This window comes from Salmo salar, chromosome 04 (assembly GCF_965601325.2).
Source record: "Salmo salar chromosome 04, fSalSal1, whole genome shotgun sequence".
Classification (NCBI taxonomy): domain Eukaryota; kingdom Metazoa; phylum Chordata; class Actinopteri; order Salmoniformes; family Salmonidae; genus Salmo; species Salmo salar.
Window position 1 is genome coordinate 4,036,328 of NC_138294.1, and position 22,112 is coordinate 4,058,439.

The window sequence follows — 22,112 nt, forward strand, 5'->3', positions numbered from 1 at the left end:
ATGTGGTCTTTCTGTCTGGGTTGGCGCCACCCCTTGGGTTGTGCCGTGGCGGAGATCTTTGTGGGCTATACTCAGCCTTGTCTCAGGATGGTAAGTTGGTGGTTGGAGATTTCCCTCCAGTGGTGTGGGGGCTGTGCTTTGGCAAAGTGGGTGGGGTTATATCCTGCCTGGTTGGCCCTGTCCGGGGGTTTCATCGGATGGAGCCACAGTGTCTCCGGACCCCTCTTATCTCAGCCTCCAGTATTTATGCTGCAGTAGTTTACGTGTCGGGGGGCTAGGGTCAGTCTGTTATATCTGGAGTATTTCTCTTGTCTTATCCGGTGTCCTGTGTGAATTTAAATATGCTCTCTCCAATTCTCTCTTTCTTTCTTTCTTTCTTTCTTTCTTTCTTTCTTTCTTTCTTTCTTTCTTTCTTTCTTTCTTTCTTTCTTTCTTTCTTTCTTTCTTTCTTTCTTTCTTTCTTTCTTTCTTTCTTTCTTTCTTTCTTTCTTTCTTTCTTTCTTTCTCTCTCTCTCTCTCGGAGGACCTGAGCCCCAGGACCATGCCTCAGGACTACCTGGCATGATGACTATTTGCTGTCCCCAGTCCACCTGGCCGTGCTGCTGCTCCAGTTTCAACTGTTCTGCCAGCGGCTATGGAACCCTGACCTGTTCACCGGACGTGCTACCTGTCCCAGACCTGCTGTCCCAGACCTGCTGGAACCCTGACCTGTTCACCGGACGTGCAACCTGTCCCAAACCTGCTGTTTTCAACTCTCTAGAGACAGCAGGAGCGGTAGAGATACTCTCAAACATTGGCTATGAAAAAGCCAACTGACACTTACTCTTGAGTTGCTGACTTGTTGCACCCTTGACAACTACTATGATCATTATTATTTGACCATGCTGGTCATTTATGAACATTTGAACATCTTGGCCATGTTCTGTTATAACCTCCACCCGGCACAACCAGAAGAGGACTGGCCACCCCTCATAGCCTGGTTCCTCTCTAGGTTTCTTCCTAGGTTTTGGCCTTTCTATGGAGTTTTTCCTAGCCACCGTGCTTCTACACCTGCATTGCTTGCTGTTTGGGGTTTTAGGCTGGGTTTCTGTACAGCACTTTGAGATATCAGCTGATGTAAGAAGGGCTTTATAAATACGTTTGATTTGAATTTGATACCCCTATAAGGATGTTAGACCAACTTATTGAGATGTACCCCTAGAAGGATATTAGACTACACTATTGAGATGTACCCCTAGAAGGATATTAGACCACACTATTGAGATGCACCCCTAGAAGGATATTAGACCACACTATTGAGATGCACCCCTAGAAGGATATTAAACCAAACTATTGAGATGTACCCCTTGAAGGATATTAGACTACACTATTGAGATGCACCCCTAGAAGGATATTAGACCACACTATTGAGATCTACCCCTAGAAGGATATTAGACTACACTATTGAGATGCACCCCTAGAAGGATATTAGACCAAACTATTGAGATTTACCCCTAGAATGATTTTGACATGTCATTATATTCCAACACTAATGAAAGAAATGTCATATCTATATTCTTGAGTGTTATGTAATATATTAGATTTATTAATAACAAGACAAGTACAAACCAGGTGAGGCTCTACAACAGTTTTAAAACATTGTAGTGGTCCACATTTTCAGTGATATGCCCAAAATAACTCAAAGTAAATATCATCCCGGTCCTGGTGAATTTAAATTTAAATATAGTTAATAATTAAAGAGGGAACTATGATCAAATAAAACATTTAAAAATTAAAAAATTAAAAAATTGTACAATAGGAAAGTTGTTGTTTCTTTTAGTTATTTTCAGTATAAAAATTTGACGGATAAATAGTGTGCAAGTGTGAATACATCATGAATTGATGTCTGTGAGAGCCTATAAGTGTTAAATAATAGTAACTTGAAATAATAGTAATAATAATAATAATTATAATAATAATAATAGTAATTTGAAATAATAGTAATAATAATAATAATAACTATAATAATAATAATAAAATTAATAATAATAATAATTATAATAATAATAATGATAACTTGAAAGATACGGGCCTAGTTTCCATCCAATCAGCTGTTTACCAGCGATAGCCGACAGCTAGTGTTTGGCAACTTGTTCTCAACTAGCCTACCTGGTTAAATAAATATAACATTAATAAATAAATAACATGTCGGAGGTGTAACTGATCCAAATCAGCTGTCAAATCGGTAAGCAGCAGCTCTTGTCACGAAAAGTACACCGTCCCTACTTGCGTTACAAGTTCACAATGAGGAAATTGTGTAGGTTATATAGAAAATATTGACGCTCAATTTTGTAAAATCATTATAATGATTATCATTATCAACCTAATCGAGGTGTTGATTACATCTCACATTCCAGTGTTCCAACAAGGCTGCATGGGATTTCTGTTAATGCTTCTTCGTGCAGCCAATGTCCGCTTTAGGTATATTCCCAGGAACAGATTGTGGATTTTTTATTTAACTAGGCAAGTCAGTTAAGAACAAATTCAATTTTTCAATGACGGTCTAGGAACAGTGGGGTTAACTGCCTTGTTCAGCGGCAGAACGACAGAGTTTTACCTTGTCAGCTCGGGGATTCAATCTAGCAACCTTTCGGTTAACTAGTCCAATGCTCTAACCACTAGGCTACCTGCCGCCTCACCCCAAATTGACAGCTCTAATGCAGTTCCACCTACGACACCGTCAAAACAACCGGCTATTCGGACGTCATTTAGCAGTAGAACAGATGGAATCTAGCCCAAGGTATATGCATTTAAACTTGTCACATGTTAGTATTGGTGTGTAAAAAAAAAAATCTGTAAAAAAACAAACAAAATATCCCTTTATTAATAATATAATAATAATAATAATATCCATTTGTTAATAATATAATAATAATATTAATGAACAAAAACTATAAGAATTCTTAAAGTATTTCACAAATATCATACATGACATAAAAAAGTACATTTAGTTTTGTTTTTGTTTGTGTATGAATGTAGGGTAATGTACATATCTAATTTTGCCAAATAACATGGTGAAAATGTGTTATGTACTCTCATGCTTAAGCAGGTAATTCATCTTAAAGCTAGAATCCTTAACTGAAACAATAACACATTCACACCTGCTCTCTGTTTTTGGTAATACGAATGTGACCACTCTCAAATTCATAGACAGAGCTATGGTTGCAAGGACTGACCATACATGATATCAGAATTATAGTTTTAATAATGTTTTAAAGCTATACAGTGTTTGTTTGCATTGTTTAGAAACATTGGAGTAAAACAAGCTTATATTTTGGGTTCTGATGGGGTACGACAGTTGAGCTAAACTCATGAGGCATTCATATGTTACATTCTTCTAGAATCAATGGGTAGATATAATTAATTTATTGGTCAAAAAATGGGTGTAGCAACTAAGGATTCTAGCTTTAAGGCTGTATCTATGAGAGCTGGGAAACCATTGATTGGTTAAACCAATGCCAGAGCAGCTATGTCCCAGGCTATTGGTTAGCCAGCAGCTAGCAGAGCCACAGCAGCTATGCCCCAGGCTATTAGCTAGCCTAGCAGCTAGCAGAGCCACAGCAGCTATGCCCCAGGCTATTAGCTAGCCAACAGCTGTACCATTAACAGAGCCAAACTGAGAGGCAAGGCAGCCAGAGTGAAGGCAGTGGGTCGGGGAGCACTTCCTGATGTGGTTGATGACCCTGAAAAAGTAGGAAAAACAGAGAAATTGTTCAGTTAATTACAAAAGTGGATTGTCTTTTCATGTTTCTGTTCAAATGTTGACTTTGCTCTTATAGATGTGTATGGTGACAGTGAAACAGGGGCAGACTGGGACCAGAAATTGGGCCTGGCATTTTTAACATATTGGCTCATTTTCCCCCAAATTATTAGCCAGATAATTATAATTTTTACCCCCCCAGAAAAACATGTTAGACAGACCCACAGGACTGAAAATGGACCCGCCCATCTGGGCATTTACCCAAAATGCCAGATGGCCAGTCCGCCCCTGGAGATGAATACTTACCGAAACTGATGGTGCCTGGTATAATGCCCAGGGAGGTGGGACTGTTGGTGAGAATTGCCTGTGCGCTGCTTGAGCTGGGAACCGAAGACTGCTTGTCGAACACAAGGGTCATGTCGGTAACTACAGATCCTCTCCTACTCAGGAGAAGGAGAGAAAATGGACAACCCTCAGAAATCATCATCATCATCACCAGAATCGTCAAAGTTTTCAAGTTTTAATGTCATGTGCCCAAGTGCAGTGAAATGCCTTTTCTAGCAAGCTTTAAACCCAACAATGCAGTAATCAATATCAATGTAGTAGTACAAATAACATAAGGTAGAACAGAAACCTAGTCAATCAGTAATGAGAATTCATACACTTACTTGAATGAGTTGACCTTGCAACGACGGAAGCCTGGGGTCCCAGCAAAAACCTTGTTCACCTGCGTTGAAAGATAGGATGATCAAAGGTTCAATGAAAACAGGGCCCTTGACGGCATTAATAGAAGCTTTGGTTTAATTGTCTTTCATAACAAATAGACCTCTCAATAGTATCCTTTTTGACTTGGCATGTACGGCTCACTGATGATAGGGGTTTACAGGAGGAATATACTGCTCACTGATGATAGGGGTTTACAGGAGGAATGTACAGGCTCACTGATGATAGGGGTTTACAGGAGGAATGTACTGCTCAATGATGATAGGGTTTTACAGGAGGAATGTACAGGCTCACTGATGATAGGGGTTTACAGGAGGAATGTACTGCTCACTGATGACAGGGGCTTTACAGGAGGCATGTACAGGCTCACTGATGATAGGGGTTTTACAGGAGGCATGCACAGGTCTAAAAGGGACAATTACATTTATTTATTGAACCTTTATTTAACTAGGCAGGTCAGTTAAGAACAAACTATTATTTACATTGACGGCCTACCCCCCCAACCAAACCCTAACCAGGACGACGCTGGGCCAATTGTGCACCGCCCTATGGGACTCCCAATCAGGGCCGGTTACGATACAGCCTGGAATCGAACCAGCGTCTGTAGTGACGCCTCTAGCACTGAGATGCAGTGCCTTAGACCGCTGTGATATAGACTGGAATCGAACCAGGGTCTGTAGTGGCGCCTCTAGCACTGAGATGCAGTGCCTTAGACCGCTGTGATACAGCCCGGAATGGAACCAGGGTCTGTAGTGATGCCTCTAGCACTGAGATGCAGTGCCTTAGACCGCTGCCCTATGATTGTCCCAAAAATGGATTGTCGTAAAAAGTAAAACAAGTGTCAAACAGCCTTCCTCCCAAGGAGGTTTCTGTGTGAGAATTGCCAGAACAATCTGAGCTACCAGAAATGTTTTCCACCTACGCTGGCATGGAATTGCCCTGATACTTACGTTAGTGACCACGTTGGCAGACAGAGTCTTGAATGCTGAAGAGGACGGGTTGGAAAGATCTGAGTTGAACGTCTGGTTGAGACTGAACCGAAGACTCAGGATTCCTTCACTAGAAGATGGAGGGTCAGTTGATGCGACAGCAGGAGTGGTGGTGGTAACAGCTGCTGCAGGAGTGGTGGTTGTGACAGCTGCTGCAGGAGTGGTGGATGTGACAGCTGCTGCAGGAGTGGTGGTGGTAACAGCTGCTGCAGGAGTGGTGGTGGTGACAGCTGCTGCAGGAGTGGTGGTGGTAACAGCTGCTGCAGGAGTGGTTGTGGCAACATCTGCAAAAAAAAACACATTAAACAGGGCCACTGGAATGAAAATGGACCAGCCCATCTGGTCATTTGCCCAAAATGCCAGATGGCCAGTCCGCCTCTGGAGATGAATACTTACCAACCCTGATGCTGCCTGGTAGAATGTTCAGGGAGGTGGAACTGTTGGTGAGAATTGTCTGTGCGCTGCTTGAGCTGGGAACCGAAGACTGCTTGTCGAACACGAGGGTCATGTCGGTAACTACAGATCCATTCCTACTCAGGAGAAGGAGAGAAAATGGACAACCCTCAGAAATCATCATCATCATCACCAGAATCGTCAAAGTTTTCAAGTTTTAATGTCATGTGCCCAAGTGCAGTGAAATGGCTTTTCTTGCAAGCATTAAACCCAACAATGCAGTAATCAATATCAATGTAGTAGTACAAATAACACAAGGTAGAACAGAAACCTAGTCAATCAGTAATGAGAATTCATACACTTACCTGAATGAGTTGACAATAGAACGATTGAAGCCTGGGGTCTTAGCATAAACCTTGTTCACCTGCGTTGAAAGATAGGATGATCAAAGGTTCAATGAAAACAGGGCCCTTGACGGCATTAACAGAAGCTTTGGTTTAATTCTTTCATAGTAAATAGACCTCTCAATAGTATCCTTTTTGACTTGGCATGTACGGCTCACTGATGATAGGGGTTTACAGGAGGCATGTACGGCTCACTGATGATAGGGGTTTACAGGAGGCTTGTACAGGCTCACTGATGATAGGGTTTTACAGGAGGATTGTACAAGTCTAAAAGGGACACTTACATTTATGAATGTAACCTTTATTTAACTAGGCAAGTCAGTTTTAAGAACAAACTCTTATTTACATTGATGGCCTACCCCCCCAACCAAACCCTAACCAGGACGACGCTGGGCCAATTGTGCACCGCCCTATGGGACTCCCAATCAGGGCCGGTTACGATACAGCCTGGAATCGAACCAGCGTCTGTAGTGACGCCTCTAGCACTGAGATGCAGTGCCTTAGACCGCTGTGATATAGACTGGAATCGAACCAGGGTCTGTAGTGGCGCCTCTAGCACTGAGATGCAGTGCCTTAGACCGCTGTGATACAGCCCGGAATGGAACCAGGGTCTGTAGTGATGCCTCTAGCACTGAGATGCAGTGCCTTAGACCGCTGCCCTATGATTGTCCCAAAAATGGATTGTCGTAAAAAGTAAAACAAGTGTCAAACAGCCTTCCTCCCAAGGAGGTTTCTGTGTGAGAATTGCCAGAACAATCTGAGCTACCAAAAATGTTTTCCACCTACGCTGGCGTGGAATTGCCCTGATACTTACATTAGTGACCACGTTGGCAGACAGAGTCTTGAACTCTGAAGATGACCGGTTGGAAAGATTTGAGTTGAACGTCTGGTTGAGACTGAACCGAAGACTCAGGATTCCTTCACTAGAAGATGGAGGGTCAGTTGATGCGACAGCAGGAGTGGTGGTGGTAACAGCTGCTGCAGGAGTGGTGGTTGTGACAGCTGCTGCAGGAGTGGTGGTTGTGACAGCTGCTGCAGGAGTGGTGGTGGTGACAGCTGCTGCAGGAGTGGTGGTGGTAACAGCTGCTGCAGGAGTGGTGGTGGTAACAGCTGCTGCAGGAGTGGTTGTGGCAACATCTGCAAAAAAAAACACATTAAACAGGGCCACTGGAATGAAAATGGACCAGCCCATCTGGTCATTTGCCCAAAATGCCAGATGGCCAGTCCGCCCCTGGAGATGAATACTTACCAACCCTGATGCTGCCTGGTAGAATGTTCAGGGAGGTGGAACTGTTGGTGAGAATTGTCTGTGCGCTGCTTGAGCTGGGAACCGAAGACTGCTTGTCGAACACGAGGGTCATGTCGGTAACTACAGATCCATTCCTACTCAGGAGAAGGAGAGAAAATGGACAACCCTCAGAAATCATCATCATCATCACCAGAATCGTCAAAGTTTTCAAGTTTTAATGTCATGTGCCCAAGTGCAGTGAAATGGCTTTTCTTGCAAGCATTAAACCCAACAATGCAGTAATCAATATCAATGTAGTAGTACAAATAACATAAGGTAGAACAGAAACCTAGTCAATCAGTAATGAGAATTCATACACTTACCTGAATGAGTTGACAATAGAACGATTGAATCCTGGCGTCCCACCATAAACCTTGTTCACCTGCGTTGAAAGATAGGATGATCAAAGGTTCAATGAAAACAGGGCCCTTGACGGCATTAACAGAAGCTTTGGTTTAATTCTTTCATAGTAAATAGACCTCTCAATAGTATCCTTTTTGACTTGGCATGTACGGCTCACTGATGATAGGGGTTTACAGGAGGCTTGTACAGGCTCACTGATGATAGGGTTTTACAGGAGGATTGTACAAGTCTAAAAGGGACACTTACATTTATGAATGTAACCTTTATTTAACTAGGCAAGTCAGTTTTAAGAACAAACTCTTATTTACATTGATGGCCTACCCCCCCAACCAAACCCTAACCAGGACGACGCTGGGCCAATTGTGCACCGCCCTATGGGACTCCCAATCAGGGCAGGTTACGATACAGCCTGGAATCGAACCAGGGTCTGTAGTGACTCCTCTAGCATTGAGATGCAGTGCCTTAGACCACTGTGATGTAGACTGGAATCGAACCAGGGTCTGTAGTGGCGCCTCTAGCACTGAGATGCAGTGCCTTAGACCGCTGTGATACAGCCCGGAATCGAACCAGGGTCTGTAGTGACGCCTCTAGCACTGAGATGCAGTGCCTTAGACCGCTGCCCTATGATTGTCCCAAAAATGGATTGTCGTAAAAAGTAAAACAAGTGTCAAACAGCCTTCCTCCCAAGGAGGTTTCTGTGTGAGAATTGCCAGAACAATCTGAGCTACCAAAAATGTTTTCCACCTACGCTGGCATGGAATTACCCTGATACTTACATTAGTGACCACGTTGGCAGACAGAGTCTTGAACTCTGAAGATGACCGGTTGGAAAGATTTGAGTTGAATGGCTGGTGGAGACTGAACCGAAGACTCAGGATTCCTTCACTAGAAGATGGAGGGTCAGTTGATGCAACAACAGGAGTGGAGGTGGTGGTGGGGACAGCTGATGGAGGAGTCTTGGTTGTGACAGCTGCTGCAGGAGTGGTGGTTGTGACAGCTGCTGCAGGAGTGGTGGTTGTGACAGCTGCTGCAGTAGTGGTGGTTGTGACAGCTGCTGCAGGAGTGGTGGTGGTGACAGCTGCTGCAGGAGTGGTGGTGGTGACAGCTGCTGCAGGAGTGGTGGTTGTGACAGCTGCTGCAGGAGTGGTGGTGGTGACAGCTGCTCCAGGAGTGGTGGTTGTGACAGCTGCTGCAGGAGTGGTGGTGGTAACAGCTGCTGCAGGAGTAGTGGTGGTGACAGCTGCTGCAGGAGTAGTGGTGGTGACAGCTGCTGCAGGAGTAGTGGTGGTGACAGCTGCTGCAGGAGTGGTGGTGGTGACAGCTGCTGCAGGAGTGGTGGTGGTGACAGCTGCTGCAGGAGTAGTGGTGGTGACAGCTGCTGCAGGAGTAGTGGTGGTGACAGCTGCTGCAGGAGTGGTGGTGGTGACAGCTGCTGCAGGAGTAGTGGTGGTGACAGCTGCTGCAGGAATGGTGGTGGTGACAGCTGCTGCAGGAGTAGTGGTGGTGACAGCTGCTGCAGGAGTAGTGGTGGTGACAGCTGCTGCAGGAGTGGTGGTGGTGACAGCTGCTGCAGGAGTAGTGGTGGTGACAGCTGCTGCAGGAGTAGTGGTGGTGACAGCTGCTGCAGGTGTGGTGGTGACAGCTGCTGCAGGAGTTGTGGTGGTAACAGCTGCTGCAGGAGTGGTGGTGGTGACAGCTGCTGCAGGAGTGATGGTGGTAACAGCTGCTGCAGGAGTGGTGGTGGTAACAGCTGCTGCAGGAGTGGTGGTGGTAACAGCTGCTGCAGGAGTGGTGGTGGTAACAGCTGCTGCAGGAGTGGTGGTGGAAACAGCTGCTGCAGGAGTGGTGGTGGTGACAGCTGCTGCAGGAGTGGTGGTGGTAACAGCTGCTGCGAGAGTAGTGGTGGTGACAGCTGCTGCAGGAGTGGTGGTGGTGACAGCTGCTGCAGGAGTGGTGGTGACAGCTGCTGCAGGAGTGGTGGTGGTGACAGCTGCAGCAGGAGTGGTGGTGGTAACAGCTGCTGCAGGAGTGGTTGTGGTAACAGCTGCTGCAGGAATGGTGGTGGTGACAGCTGCTGCAGGAGTTGTGGTGGTAACAGCTGCTGCAGGAGTGGTGGTGGTAACAGCTGCAACAGGAGTGGTGGTGGTACCAGCTGCTGCAGGAGTGGTGGTGGTGACAGCTGCTGCAGGAGTTGTGGTGACAGCTGCTGCAGGAGTGGTGGTGGTGACAGCTGCAGCAGGAGTGGTGGTGGTAACAGCTGCTGCAGGAGTGGTGGTGGTAACAGCTGCTGTAGGAGTGGTGGTGGTGACAGCTGCTGCAGGAGTTGTGGTGGTAACAGCTGCAACAGGAGTGGTGGTGGTAACAGCTGCTGCAGGAGTGGTGGTGGTGACAGTTGCTACAGGAGTGGTGGTGGTAACAGCTGCTGCAGGAGTGGTGGTGGTAACAGCTGCTGCAGGAGTAGTGGTGGTGACAGCTGCTGCAGGAGTGGTGGTGGTGACAGCTGCTGCAGGAGTAGTGGTGGTGACAGCTGCTGCAGGAGTGGTGGTGGTGACAGCTGCAGCAGGAGTGGTGGTGGTAACAGCTGCTGCAGGAATGGTGGTGGTAACAGCTGCTGCAGGAGTGGTGGTGGTGACAGCTGCTGCAGGAGGTGTGGTGGTAACAGCTGCTGCAGGAGTGGTGGTGGTAACAGCTGCAACAGGAGTTGTGGTGGTACCAGCTGCTGCAGGAGTGGTGGTGGTGACAGCTGCTGCAGGAGTGGTGGTGGTAACAGCTGCAACAGGAGTGGTGGTGGTAACAGCTGCTGCAGGAATGGTGGTGGTGACAGCTGCTACAGGAGTGGTGGTGGAAACAGCTGCTGCAGGAGTGGTGGTGGTGACAGCTGCTGCAGTAGTGGTGGTGGTGACTGCTGCTGCAGGAGTGGTGGTGGTAACAGCTGCTGCAGGAGTGGTGGTAGTGACAGCTGCTGCAGGAGCGGTGGTGGTGACAGCTGCTGCAGGAGCAGTGGTGGTGACAGCTGCTGCTGGAGCGTTGGTGGTGACAGCTGCTGCAGGAGTGGTGGTAGTGACAGCTGCTGCAGGAGTGGTGGTGGTGACAGCTGCTGCAGGAGCGGTGGTGGTGACAGCTGCTGCAGGAGCGGTGGTGGTGACAGCTGCTGCAGCAGTGGTGGTGGTGACAGCTGCTGCAGGAGTGGTGGTGATAGCAGCTGCTGCAGGAGTGGTGGTGGTGACAGCTGCTGCAGGAGTGGTGGTGGTAACAGCTGCTGCAGGAGTGGTGGTGGTAACAGCTGCTGCAGGAGTGGTGGTGATAGCAGCTGCTGCAGGAGTGGTGGTGGTGACAGCTGCTGCAGGAGTGGTGGTGGTAACAGCTGCTGCAGGAGTGGTGATGGTGACAGCTGCTGCAGGAGTGGTGGTGGTGACAGCTGCTGCAGGAGTGGTGGTGGTAACAGCTGCTGCAGGAGTGGTTGAGGCAACAGCTGCAAAAAAAACACGTTAGACAGGGCCACTGGACTGAAAATGGACCAGCCCATCTGGTCATTTGCCCAAAATGCCAGATGGCCAGTCCGCCTCTGGAGATGAATACTTACCAACACTGATGCTGCCTGGTAGAATGTTCAGGGAGGTGGAACTGTTGGTGAGAATTGTCTGTGCGCTGCTTGAGCTGGGAACCGAAGACTGCTTGTCGTACACGAGGGTCATGTCAGTAACTACAGATCCACTGCTACTCAGGAGAAGGAGATGAAATGGACAACCCTCAGAAATCATCATCACCAGAATCGTCAAAGTTTTAATGTCATGTGCCCAAGTGCAGTGAAATGCCTTTTCTAGCAAGCTTTAAACCCAACAATGCAGTAATCAATATCAGTGTAGTAGTACAAATAACATAAGGTAGAACAGAAACCTAGTCAATCAGTAATGAGAATTCATACACTTACCTGAATGAGTTGACAATAGAACGATTGAAGCCTGGGGTCCCAGCATAAGCCTTGTTCACCTGCGTTGAAAGATAGGATGATCAAAGGTTCAATGAAAACAGGGCCCTTGACGGCATTAACAGAAGCTTTGGTTTAATTCTTTCATAGTAAATAGACCTCTCAATAGTACCCTTTTTACGACATGGCATGTACAGGCTCACTGATGATAGGGGTTTACAGGAGGCTTGTACAGGCTCACTGATGATAGGGTTTTACAGGAGGATTGTACAAGTCTAAAAGGGACACTTACATTTATGTATTGAACCTTTATTTAACTAGGTAAGTCAGTTAAGAACAAATTCTTATTTACATTGATGGCCTACCCCCCCAACCAAACCCTAACCAGGACGACACTGGGACAATTGTGCACCGCCCTATGGGACTCCCAATCAGTGCCGGTTGTGATACAGCCTGGAATCGAACCAGCGTCTGTAGTGACGCCTCTAGCACTGAGATGCAGTGCCTTAGACCACTGTGATACAGCCTGGAATCGAACCAGGGTCTGTAGTGACGCCTCTAGCACTGAGATGCAGTGCCTTAGAGCGCTGCCCTACGATTTCCCCCCAAAAACGGTTTGTCATACAAAAATAAAACGTGTGTCAAACAGCCTTCCTCCCAATTAAGTTTCAGTCTGAGAATTTCCAGATCAATCTGAGCTACCAGAAATAATTTCCTACCTACGCTGGCATGAAAATGCACTGATACTTACGTCAGATTGCACTTTGAAAGCCAGAGTCTTGAACTCTGAAGAGGACGGGTTGGAAAGATTTGAGTTGAATGGCTGGTCGAGACTGAACCGAAGACCCAGGGTTCCTTCACTAGAAGATGGAGGGTCAGTTGATGCGACAGCAGGAGTGGAGGTGGTGGTGGTGACAGCTGATGGAGGAGTGGTGGTGGTGACAGCTGATGGAGGAGTGGTGGTGGTGACAGCTGCTGCAGGAGTGGTGGTTGTGACAGCTGCTGCAGGAGTGGTGGTTGTGACAGCTGCTGCAGGAGTGGTGGTGGTGACAGCTGCTGCAGGAGTGGTGGTTGTGACAGCTGCTGCAGGAGTGGTGGTGGTAACAGCTGCTGCAGGAGTAGTGGTGGTGACAGCTGCTGCAGGAGTGGTGGTTGTGACAGCTGCTGCAGGAGTGGTGGTGGTGACAGCTGCTGCAGGAGTGGTGGTGGTGACAGCTGCTGCAGGAGTGGTGGTTGTGACAGCTGCTGCAGGAGTGGTGGTGGTAACAGCTGCTGCAGGAGTAGTGGTGGTGACAGCTGCTGCAGGAGTGGTGGTGGTCACAGCTGCTGCAGGAGTGGTGGTGGTAACAGCTGCTGCAGAAGTGGTGGTGGTAACAGCTGCTGCCGGAGTGGTGGTGGTGACAGCTGCTGCAGGAGTAGTGGTGGTGACAGCTGCAGCAGGAGTGGTGGTGGTGACAGCTGCTGCAGGAGTAGTGGTGGTGACAGCTGCTGCAGGAGTAGTGGTGGTAACAGCTGCTGCAGGAGTAGTGGTGGTGACAGCTGCTGCAGGAGTAGTGGTGGTGACAGCTGCTGCAGGAGTGATGGTGGTAACAGCTGCTGCAGGAGTGGTGGTGGTGACAGCTGCTGCAGGAATGGTGGTGATGACAGCTGCTGCAGGAGTGGTGGTGGTGACAGCTGCTGCAGGAGTGGTGGTGGTAACAGCTGCTGCCGGAGTGGTGGTGGTAACAGCTGCTGCAGAAGTGGTGGTGGTAACAGCTGCTGCCGGAGTGGTGGTGGTGACAGCTGCCGCAGGAGTAGTGGTGGTGACAGCTGCAGCAGGAGTGGTGGTGGTGACAGCTGCTGCAGGAGTAGTGGTGGTGACAGCTGCTGCAGGACTAGTGGTGGTGACAGCTGCTGCAGGAGTAGTGGGAGTGACAGCTGCTGCAGGAATAGTGGTGGTGACAGCTGCTGCAGGAGTGGTGGTGGTAACAGCTGCTGCAGGAGTGGTGGTGGTAACAGCTGCTGCCGGAGTGGTGGTGGTGACAGCTGCTGCATGAGTGGTGGTGGTGACAGCTGCTGCAGGAGTGGTGGTGGTGACAGCTGCTGCAGGAGTGGTGGTGGTAACAGCTGCTGCAGGAGTGGTGGTGGTAACAGCTGCTGCAGGAGTGGTGGTGGAAACAGCTGCTGCAGGAGTGGTGGTGGTGACAGCTGCTACAGGAGTGGTGGTGGTAACAGCTGCTGCAGGAGTGGTGGTGGTAACAGCTGCTGCAGGAGTAGTGGTGGTGACAGCTGCTGCAGGAGTGGTGGTGGTGACAGCTGCTGCAGGAGTAGTGGTGGTGACAGCTGCTGCAGGAGTGGTGGTGGTGACAGCTGCAGCAGGAGTGGTGGTGGTAACAGCTGCTGCAGGAGTGGTGGTGGTAACAGCTGCTGCAGGAGTGGTGGTGGTGACAGCTGCTGCAGGAGTTGTGGTGGTAACAGCTGCTGCAGGAGTGGTGGTGGTAACAGCTGCAACAGGAGTGGTGGTGGTACCAGCTGCTGCAGGAGTGGTGGTGGTGACAGCTGCTGCAGGAGTTGTGGTGACAGCTGCTGCAGGAGTGGTGGTGGTGACAGCTGCAGCAGGAGTGGTGGTGGTAACAGCTGCTGCAGGAGTGGTGGTGGTAACAGCTGCTGTAGGAGTGGTGGTGGTGACAGCTGCTGCAGGAGTGGTGGTGGTAACAGCTGCAACAGGAGTGGTGGTGGTAACAGCTGCTGCAGGAGTGGTGGTGGTGACAGCTGCTACAGGAGTGGTGGTGGTAACAGCTGCTGCAGGAGTGGTGGTGGTAACAGCTGCTGCAGGAGTAGTGGTGGTGACAGCTGCTGCAGGAGTGGTGGTGGTGACAGCTGCTGCAGGAGTAGTGGTGGTGACAGCTGCTGCAGGAGTGGTGGTGGTGACAGCTGCAGCAGGAGTGGTGGTGGTAACAGCTGCTGCAGGAGTGGTGGTGGTAACAGCTGCTGCAGGAGTGGTGGTGGTCACAGCTGCTGCAGGAGTTGTGGTGGTAACAGCTGCTGCAGGAATGGTGGTGGTAACAGCTGCAACAGGAGTGGTGGTGGTACCAGCTGCTGCAGGAGTGGTGGTGGTGACAGCTGCTGCAGGAGTTGTGGTGACAGCTGCTGCAGGAGTGGTGGTGGTGACAGCTGCAGCAGGAGTGGTGGTGGTAACAGCTGCTGCAGGAGTGGTGGTGGTAACAGCTGCTGTAGGAGTGGTGGTGGTGACAGCTGCTGCAGGAGTTGTGGTGGTAACAGCTGCAACAGGAGTGGTTGTGGTAACAGCTGCTGCAGGAGTGGTGGTGGTGACAGCTGCTACAGGAGTGGTGGTGGTAACAGCTGCTACAGGAGTGGTGGTGGTAACAGCTGCTGCAGGAGTGGTGGTGGTGACAGCTGCTACAGGAGTGGTGGTGGTGACAGCTGCTGCAAGAGTGGGGGTGGTAACAGCTGCTGCAGGAGTGGTTGTGGTAACAGCTGCTGGCGCAGTGGTGGTTGTGACAGCTGCTGCAGGAGTGGTGGTGGTGACAGCTGCTGCAGGAGTGGTGGTGGTATAAGCTGCTGCAGGAGTTGTGGTGGTAACAGCTGCTGCAGGAGTGGTGGTGGTGACAGCTGCTGCAGGGGTGGTGGTGGTGACAGCTGCTGCAGGAGTGGTGGTGGTGACAGCTGCTGCAGGAGTGGTGGTGGTAACAGCTGCTGCAGGAGTTGTGGTGGTAACAGCTGCTGCAGGAGTGGTGGTGGTGACAGCTGCTGCAGGAGTGGTGGTGGTGACAGTTGCTGCAGGAGTGGTTGTGGTAACAGCTGCTGCAGGAGTGGTGGTGGTGACAGCTGCTGCAGGGGTGGTGGTGGTGACAGCTGCTGCAGGAGTGGTGGTGGTGACAGCTGCTGCAGGAGTGGTGGTGGTAACAGCTGCTGCAGGAGTTGTGGTGGTAACAGCTGCTGCAGGAGTGGTGGTGGTGACAGCTGCTGCAGGAGTGGTGGTGGTGACAGCTGCTGCAGGAGTGGTGGTGGTAACAGCTGCTGCAGGAGTGGTGGTGGTGACAGCTGCTACAGGAGAGGTCGTGGTGACAGCTGCTGCAGGAGTGGTGGTGGTGACAGCTGCTGCAGGAGTGGTGGTGGTGACAGCTGATGCAGGAGTGGTTGTGGTAACAGCTGCTGCAGGAGTGGTGGTGGTGACAGCTGCTACAGGAGTGGTCGTGGTGACAGCTGCTGCAGGAGTGGTGGTGGTAACAGCTGCTACAGGAGTGGTGGTGGTGACAGCTGCTGTGGGAGTGGTTGTGGTAACAGCTGCTGCAGTAGTGGTGGTGGTGACTGCTGCTGCAGGAATGGTGGTGGTAACAGCTGGTACATTAGTGGTGGTGGTAACAGCTGCAGCAGGAGTGGTGGTGGTGACAGCTGCTGCAGGAGTGGTGGTGGTGACGGCTGCTGCAGGAGTGGTGGTGGTAACAGCTGCTGCAGGAGTGGTGGTGCTGACAGCTGCTGCAGGAGTGGTGGTGGTGACAGCTGCTGCAGGAGTGGTGGTGGTGACAGCTGCTGCAGGAGTGGTGGTGGTGACAGCTGCTGCAGGAGTGGTGGTGGTGACAGCTGCTGCAGGGGTGGTGGTGGTAACAGCTGCTGCAGGAGTGGTGGTGGTAACAGCTGCTGCAGGAGTTGTGGTGGAGACAGCTGCTGCAGGAGTGGTGGTGGTGACAGCTGCTGCAGGAGTGGTGGTTGTAACAGCTGCTGCAGGAATGGTGGTGGTAACAGCTGCTGCAGGAGTGGTGGTGGTGACAGCTGCTGCAGGAGTTGTGGTGGTAACAGCTGCTGCAGGAGTGGTGGTGGTAACAGCTGCTGCAGGAGTGGTGGTGGTAACAGCTGCTGCAGGAGTTGTGGTGGTAACAGCTGCTGCAGGAGTTGTGGTGGTAACAGCTGCTGCAGGAGTGGTGGTGGTAACATCTGCTGCAGGAGTGGTGGTGGTGACAGCTGCTGCAGTAGTGGTGGTGGTGACAGCTGCTGCAGGAATGGTGGTCGTGACAGCTGCTGCAGGAGTGGTGGTCGTGACAGCTGCTGCAGGAGTTGTGGTGGTAACATCTGCTGCAGGAGTGGTGGTGGTGACAGCTGCTGCAGGAGTGGTGGTGGTGACAGCTGCTGCAGGAGTGGTGGTCGTGACAGCTGCTGCAGGAGTGGTGGTCGTGACAGCTGCTGCAGGAGTGGTGGTGGTGACAGCTGCTGCAGGAGTTGTGGTGGTAACAGCTGCTGCAGGAGTGGTGGTGGTAACAGCTGCTGCAGGAGTGGTGGTGGTAACAGCTGCTGCAGGAGTTGTGGTGGTAACAGCTGCTGCAGGAGTGGTGGTGGTGACATCTGCTGCAGGAGTGGTGGTGGTGACAGCTGCTGCAGGAGTGGTGGTGGTGACAGCTGCTGCAGGAGTGGTGGTGGTGGTGACAGCTGCTGCAGGAGTGGTGGTCGTGACAGCTGCTGCAGGAGTGGTGGTCGTGACAGCTGCTGCAGGAGTGGTGGTCGTGACAGCTGCTGCAGGAGTGGTGGTCGTGACAGCTGCTGCAGGAGTTGTGGTGGTAACATCTGCTGCAGGAGTGGTGGTGGTGACAGCTGCTGCAGGAGTGGTGGTGGTGACAGCTGCTGCAGGAGTGGTGGTCGTGACAGCTGCTGCAGGAGTGGTGGTCGTGACAGCTGCTGCAGGAGTGGTGGTGGTGACAGCTGCTGCAGGAGTTGTGGTGGTAACAGCTGCTGCAGGAGTGGTGGTGGTAACAGCTGCTGCAGGAGTGGTGGTCGTGACAGCTGCTACAGGAGTTGTGGTGGTAACATCTGCTGCAGGAGTGGTGGTGGTGACAGCTGCTGCAGGAGTGGTGGTGGTGACAGCTGCTGCAGGAGTGGTGGTCGTGACAGCTGCTGCAGGAGTGGTGGTCGTGACAGCTGCTGCAGGAGTGGTGGTGGTGACAGCTGCTGCAGGAGTTGTGGTGGTAACAGCTGCTGCAGGAGTGTTGTTGGTAGCAGCTGCTGCAGGAGTGTTGGTGGTGACAGCTCCTGCTGAATAAATGATGGTAACAACATTAACCTGACATTTTAAATAGGAAATTTACAAACTTTTGTAGTTTTAATTTTTTTTTTTAATACACAACAAGTTTGCTGCAACAACAGGGGTATGAAATTAACATCTATAGGCTGATAAAGACATAACCCTTTTTTCTGGCTTGTAGTGGTAGAATGAGGCTGTGCATCCCCTCAAGACATATAGAACGTGTTTAACCTAATGAAAGGTTAACCACTAAGGAACATAAACACACACACACACACACACACACCACACACACACACACCACACACACACACACACACACACACACACACACACACACACACACACACACACACACACACACACACACACACACATACACACACACACACACAGTGTATTACCTGCTAGCAGGAGGAGAATCATCAGAGGCTTCATATCCATGTCCTTTTATGTCTCTGTAGAGGTGAACCACACAACATCAATCATAAATGAACCCCATTGGATCTTCCATTAACAGCTGTTGAAGGATGATGTCATTGACCGACATTAATTAGAGATTAGTCAATATTCCAAAATCATATGATGTTCATTGATATTCAAAAAAGCAATCCCATAATACTTCCAGTTGTATTAACGGTATCCCTTATGTGTTTACCAGTAGGTGTCTTTTCAGCCTGCTTCCAATGTCTTCAGCCCTCTGCTTTGCTTTCACTGTAGATTACTGTATTATTATTATTATTATTATTATTATTATTTCTATTATCATTATTATCATTATCATGATTATTATCATGATTATTATCATTTTTATTATCATTATCATTATCGTGATTATTATTATTAATATTATTATTATTATTATAATTATGATTAATTATTATTATTAATTATTATCAATATCATTATCAAAATAATTTTAACAATAATGATGATGATCATGATCATTATCGTAATCATTATTATTATAATTATCATTATTATTATCATTATCATTATTATCATCATCATCATTATTATTATCATTATAATTATTATCATCATTATTATTATCATTATTATCATTATTATCATTATTATTATTATCATTATCATTATTATTATCATTATTATTATCATTATTATCAATATCATTATCATAATAATATTAATAATAATAATGATGATCATGATTGTTATCATTATCATTATTATTATCATCATCATTATTATCATTATTGTTATCATCATTATCATTATTGTTATCATCATTATTATTATCATCATTATTATCATTATTATCATTATTATTAATATTATTATTATTATCATCATTATTAATATCATTATTATTATTATTATCATCATCATTATTATTATTACATCATTATTATCATTATTGATATCATCATTGTTATTATCGTTATTATTATTATTGTAATTATTATTAATCTCATTATTATCATTATCATTATTATTACGATCATTTATTTAACCTTCTACAAGTATAGTACACTACTTAGGCACCCTATTCCCTATATACATTATAGTGCACTGCTTAGGCACCCTATTCCCTATATACAGTTTATTTTAATGAAACCTTTATTTAATTAGGCAAGTCAGTTATGAATAAAATATTATTTACAATGAAGGCCGACACCAGCCAAACTCGGACGAGTGGGACTCCCACTCACGGGCCGGTTGTGATCCAGCCTGGATTCGAACCAGGGTGTCTGTAGTGACGCCTCAACCACTGAGACGCAGTGCCCTAAACCACCGCGCCACTCGGGAGCCCAGAATAAATTAAAAAAAGTGTTGCTAAGGTTACCAGTAATCAAGTATGTATCTTTTATTTTTAACAACATTATCAAACTATCAAAGACGGGACTGGACATTCCCAAAAGGTTGTTTACTTTGACCCAAAACATCGGTGGCCCTATCTAGTGCAAAAGTTCACACAATTCCTTCAACAAAAGTTATCCCCCTTTCTAGCCTTGTAATTACCAGACGATGACGGGAAATGAGATTTGGAATTTTTTTCTAACTTGCTGGACTCGTTTTTCCAACTGCCATTCATGAGCGTCAATCACGCCTTTCAAAACAATGTATCCCATCTACAAGACGCGCAAAACGACTTACCAAAATCAAAAAAGTGACTCTTAGACCACCTTAACCCTGACCTTAACCAAAAAAAAACCCACCCTCAGTGTTATGATGTTAGTACAAACGCAGCTGAAAACAAACAACAAAAAACAAAGTGAGGGATCAATCACATTTATTTATAAAGCCCTTTTTACATCAGCAGACGTCACAAAGTACATATAAAGAAACCCAGCCTAAAACCCCCAAAGGTGTATATCCTAACCAGCCTCAAAACTCATTGATTCTGCGTGGTAGTTATCTTAAAGTCATTGATTCAGTGTGGTAATGATCTTAAAGTCATTGATTCAGTGTGGTAATTATCTTATTAAAGTCATTGATTCAGTGTGGTAATTATCTTATTAAAGTCATTGATTCAGTGTGGTAATTATCTTATAGTAATTGATTCAGTGTGGTAATGATCTTAAAGTCATTGATTCAGTGTGGTAATTATCTTAACAATGTGAAGTGGAAGTGAGTCCAACCTGTTTCTTTCTCCCCTCCTGGGCCGACCACACCTCCCTTTCATCTCTCTCTCTCTCTCTCTCTCTCTCTCTCACTCTCTCTCCAACTGTCTCTCTCTCTCTCCAACTGTCTCTCCATCTCTCTCTCTCTCTCTCTCTCTCTCTCTCTCTCTCTCTCTCTCTCTCTCTCTCTCTCTCTCTCTCTCTCTCTCTCTCTCTCTCCAACTGTCTCTCTCTCTCTCCATCTCTCTCTCTCTCTCTCCATCTTTCTCTCTCTCTAAATTGTGAATCTGATTGGTCCTGGTGAAGCTACATCAACAATTCTGCACCGCTTTAAAAATATCCCGTCAAGCAATCACCTACACTTATGGGTTTATACCTATAGCATCCCATTAATAACAGATGGCAACAGTTAACCTACATCTATGGGTTTATACCTATAGTATCCCATTAATAACAGATGGCAACAGTTAGCCTACATCTATGGGTTTATACCTATAGTATCCCATTAATAACAGATGGCAACAGTTAGCCTACATCTATGGGTTTATACCTATAGCATCCCATTAATAACAGATGGCAACAGTTAGCCTACATCTATGGGTTTATACCTATTGTGTCCCATTAATAACAGATGGCAACAGTTAGCCTACATCTATGGGTTTATACCTATAGCATCCCATGAATAACAGATGGCAACAGTTAGTCTACATCTATGGGTTTATACCTATAGCATCCCATTAATAACAGATGGCAACAGTTAGCCTACATCTATGGGTTTATACCTATAGTATCCCATTAATAACAGATGGCAACAGTTAGCCTACATCTATGGGTTTATACCTATAGTATCCCATTAATAACAGATGGCAACAGTTAGCCTACATCTATGGGTTTATACCTATAGCATCCCATTAATAACAGATGGCAACAGTTAGCCTACATCTATGGGTTTATACCTATTGTGTCCCATTAATAACAGATGGCAACAGTTAGCCTACATCTATGGGTTTATACCTATAGCATCCCATGAATAACAGATGGCAACAGTTAGTCTACATCTATGGGTTTATACCTATAGCATCCCATTAATAACAGATGGCAACAGTTAGCCTACATCTATGGGTTTATACCTATAGTATCCCATTAATAACAGATGGCAACAGTTAGCCTACATCTATGGGTTTATACCTATAGTATCCCATTAATAACAGATGGAGATTTCAATTGCATAGTTAGGTCTAGGACTACTAATGTCTTGAAATAGGAAGAAAAATATAAATACAATTTGAACAAGCAATCATGACAGTCAAATTCACCGAAGCTGCTTCTTACCTGAGAATATCAGAGACGTTGTGTCGGCTAGGACCTGTAGACTACTCGGATGAGAAAGTACGCACCAATAACTTCACCTCTCTTTCTGAGAACTAAAGATGATCAACTCCTGGGCAGAGGGGGGGTTTTGTACGATGACGGAAAATGAGACTTGGAATTTTTTTCTAACTTGCTGGACTCGTTTTTCCACTGCCATTCATGAGCGTCAATCATGCCTTTCAAAAAAATGTATCCACCTACAAGACCTGCAAAACGACTAACCAAAATCAAAAAGTGACTCTTAAACTACCTTAACCCTGACCTTAACCCTGACCTTAACCCCACCCTCAGTGTTATGATGTTTGTTCAAACCCAG

At 47.5% G+C, this 22,112-nt stretch overlaps 1 protein-coding gene across 3 annotated transcripts; it reads right to left on the minus strand.

The window, feature by feature from the left end:
* Positions 1-3,226: 3,226 nt before the first annotated feature.
* LOC106596187 (uncharacterized) lies at positions 3,227-21,888 on the minus strand. 3 transcript variants are annotated; one of them, XM_082974014.1, is made up of 15 exons: positions 21,758-21,887; positions 18,245-18,298; positions 12,579-17,848; positions 11,831-11,889; positions 11,483-11,616; positions 8,676-11,371; positions 7,860-7,918; positions 7,498-7,631; positions 7,063-7,385; positions 6,210-6,268; positions 5,848-5,981; positions 5,413-5,735; positions 4,408-4,466; positions 4,046-4,179; positions 3,227-3,722 (listed from the first exon to the last, which is right to left on the minus strand). In XM_082974014.1, exons 2-15 carry the CDS (start codon positions 18,282-18,284, stop codon positions 3,619-3,621), a joined length of 9,528 nt encoding a protein of 3,175 aa, XP_082830140.1. In that variant the 5' UTR covers positions 18,285-18,298; positions 21,758-21,887; the 3' UTR covers positions 3,227-3,618. The 3 variants fall into 3 exon arrangements, with proteins under 3 accessions (XP_082830140.1, XP_082830139.1, XP_082830142.1); XM_082974013.1 differs by having other exon boundaries at positions 12,579-17,851; XM_082974016.1 differs by lacking the exons at positions 5,413-5,735; positions 5,848-5,981; positions 6,210-6,268 and having other exon boundaries at positions 12,579-17,851; positions 21,758-21,888.
* Between the last annotated feature and the right edge of the window lie 224 nt (positions 21,889-22,112).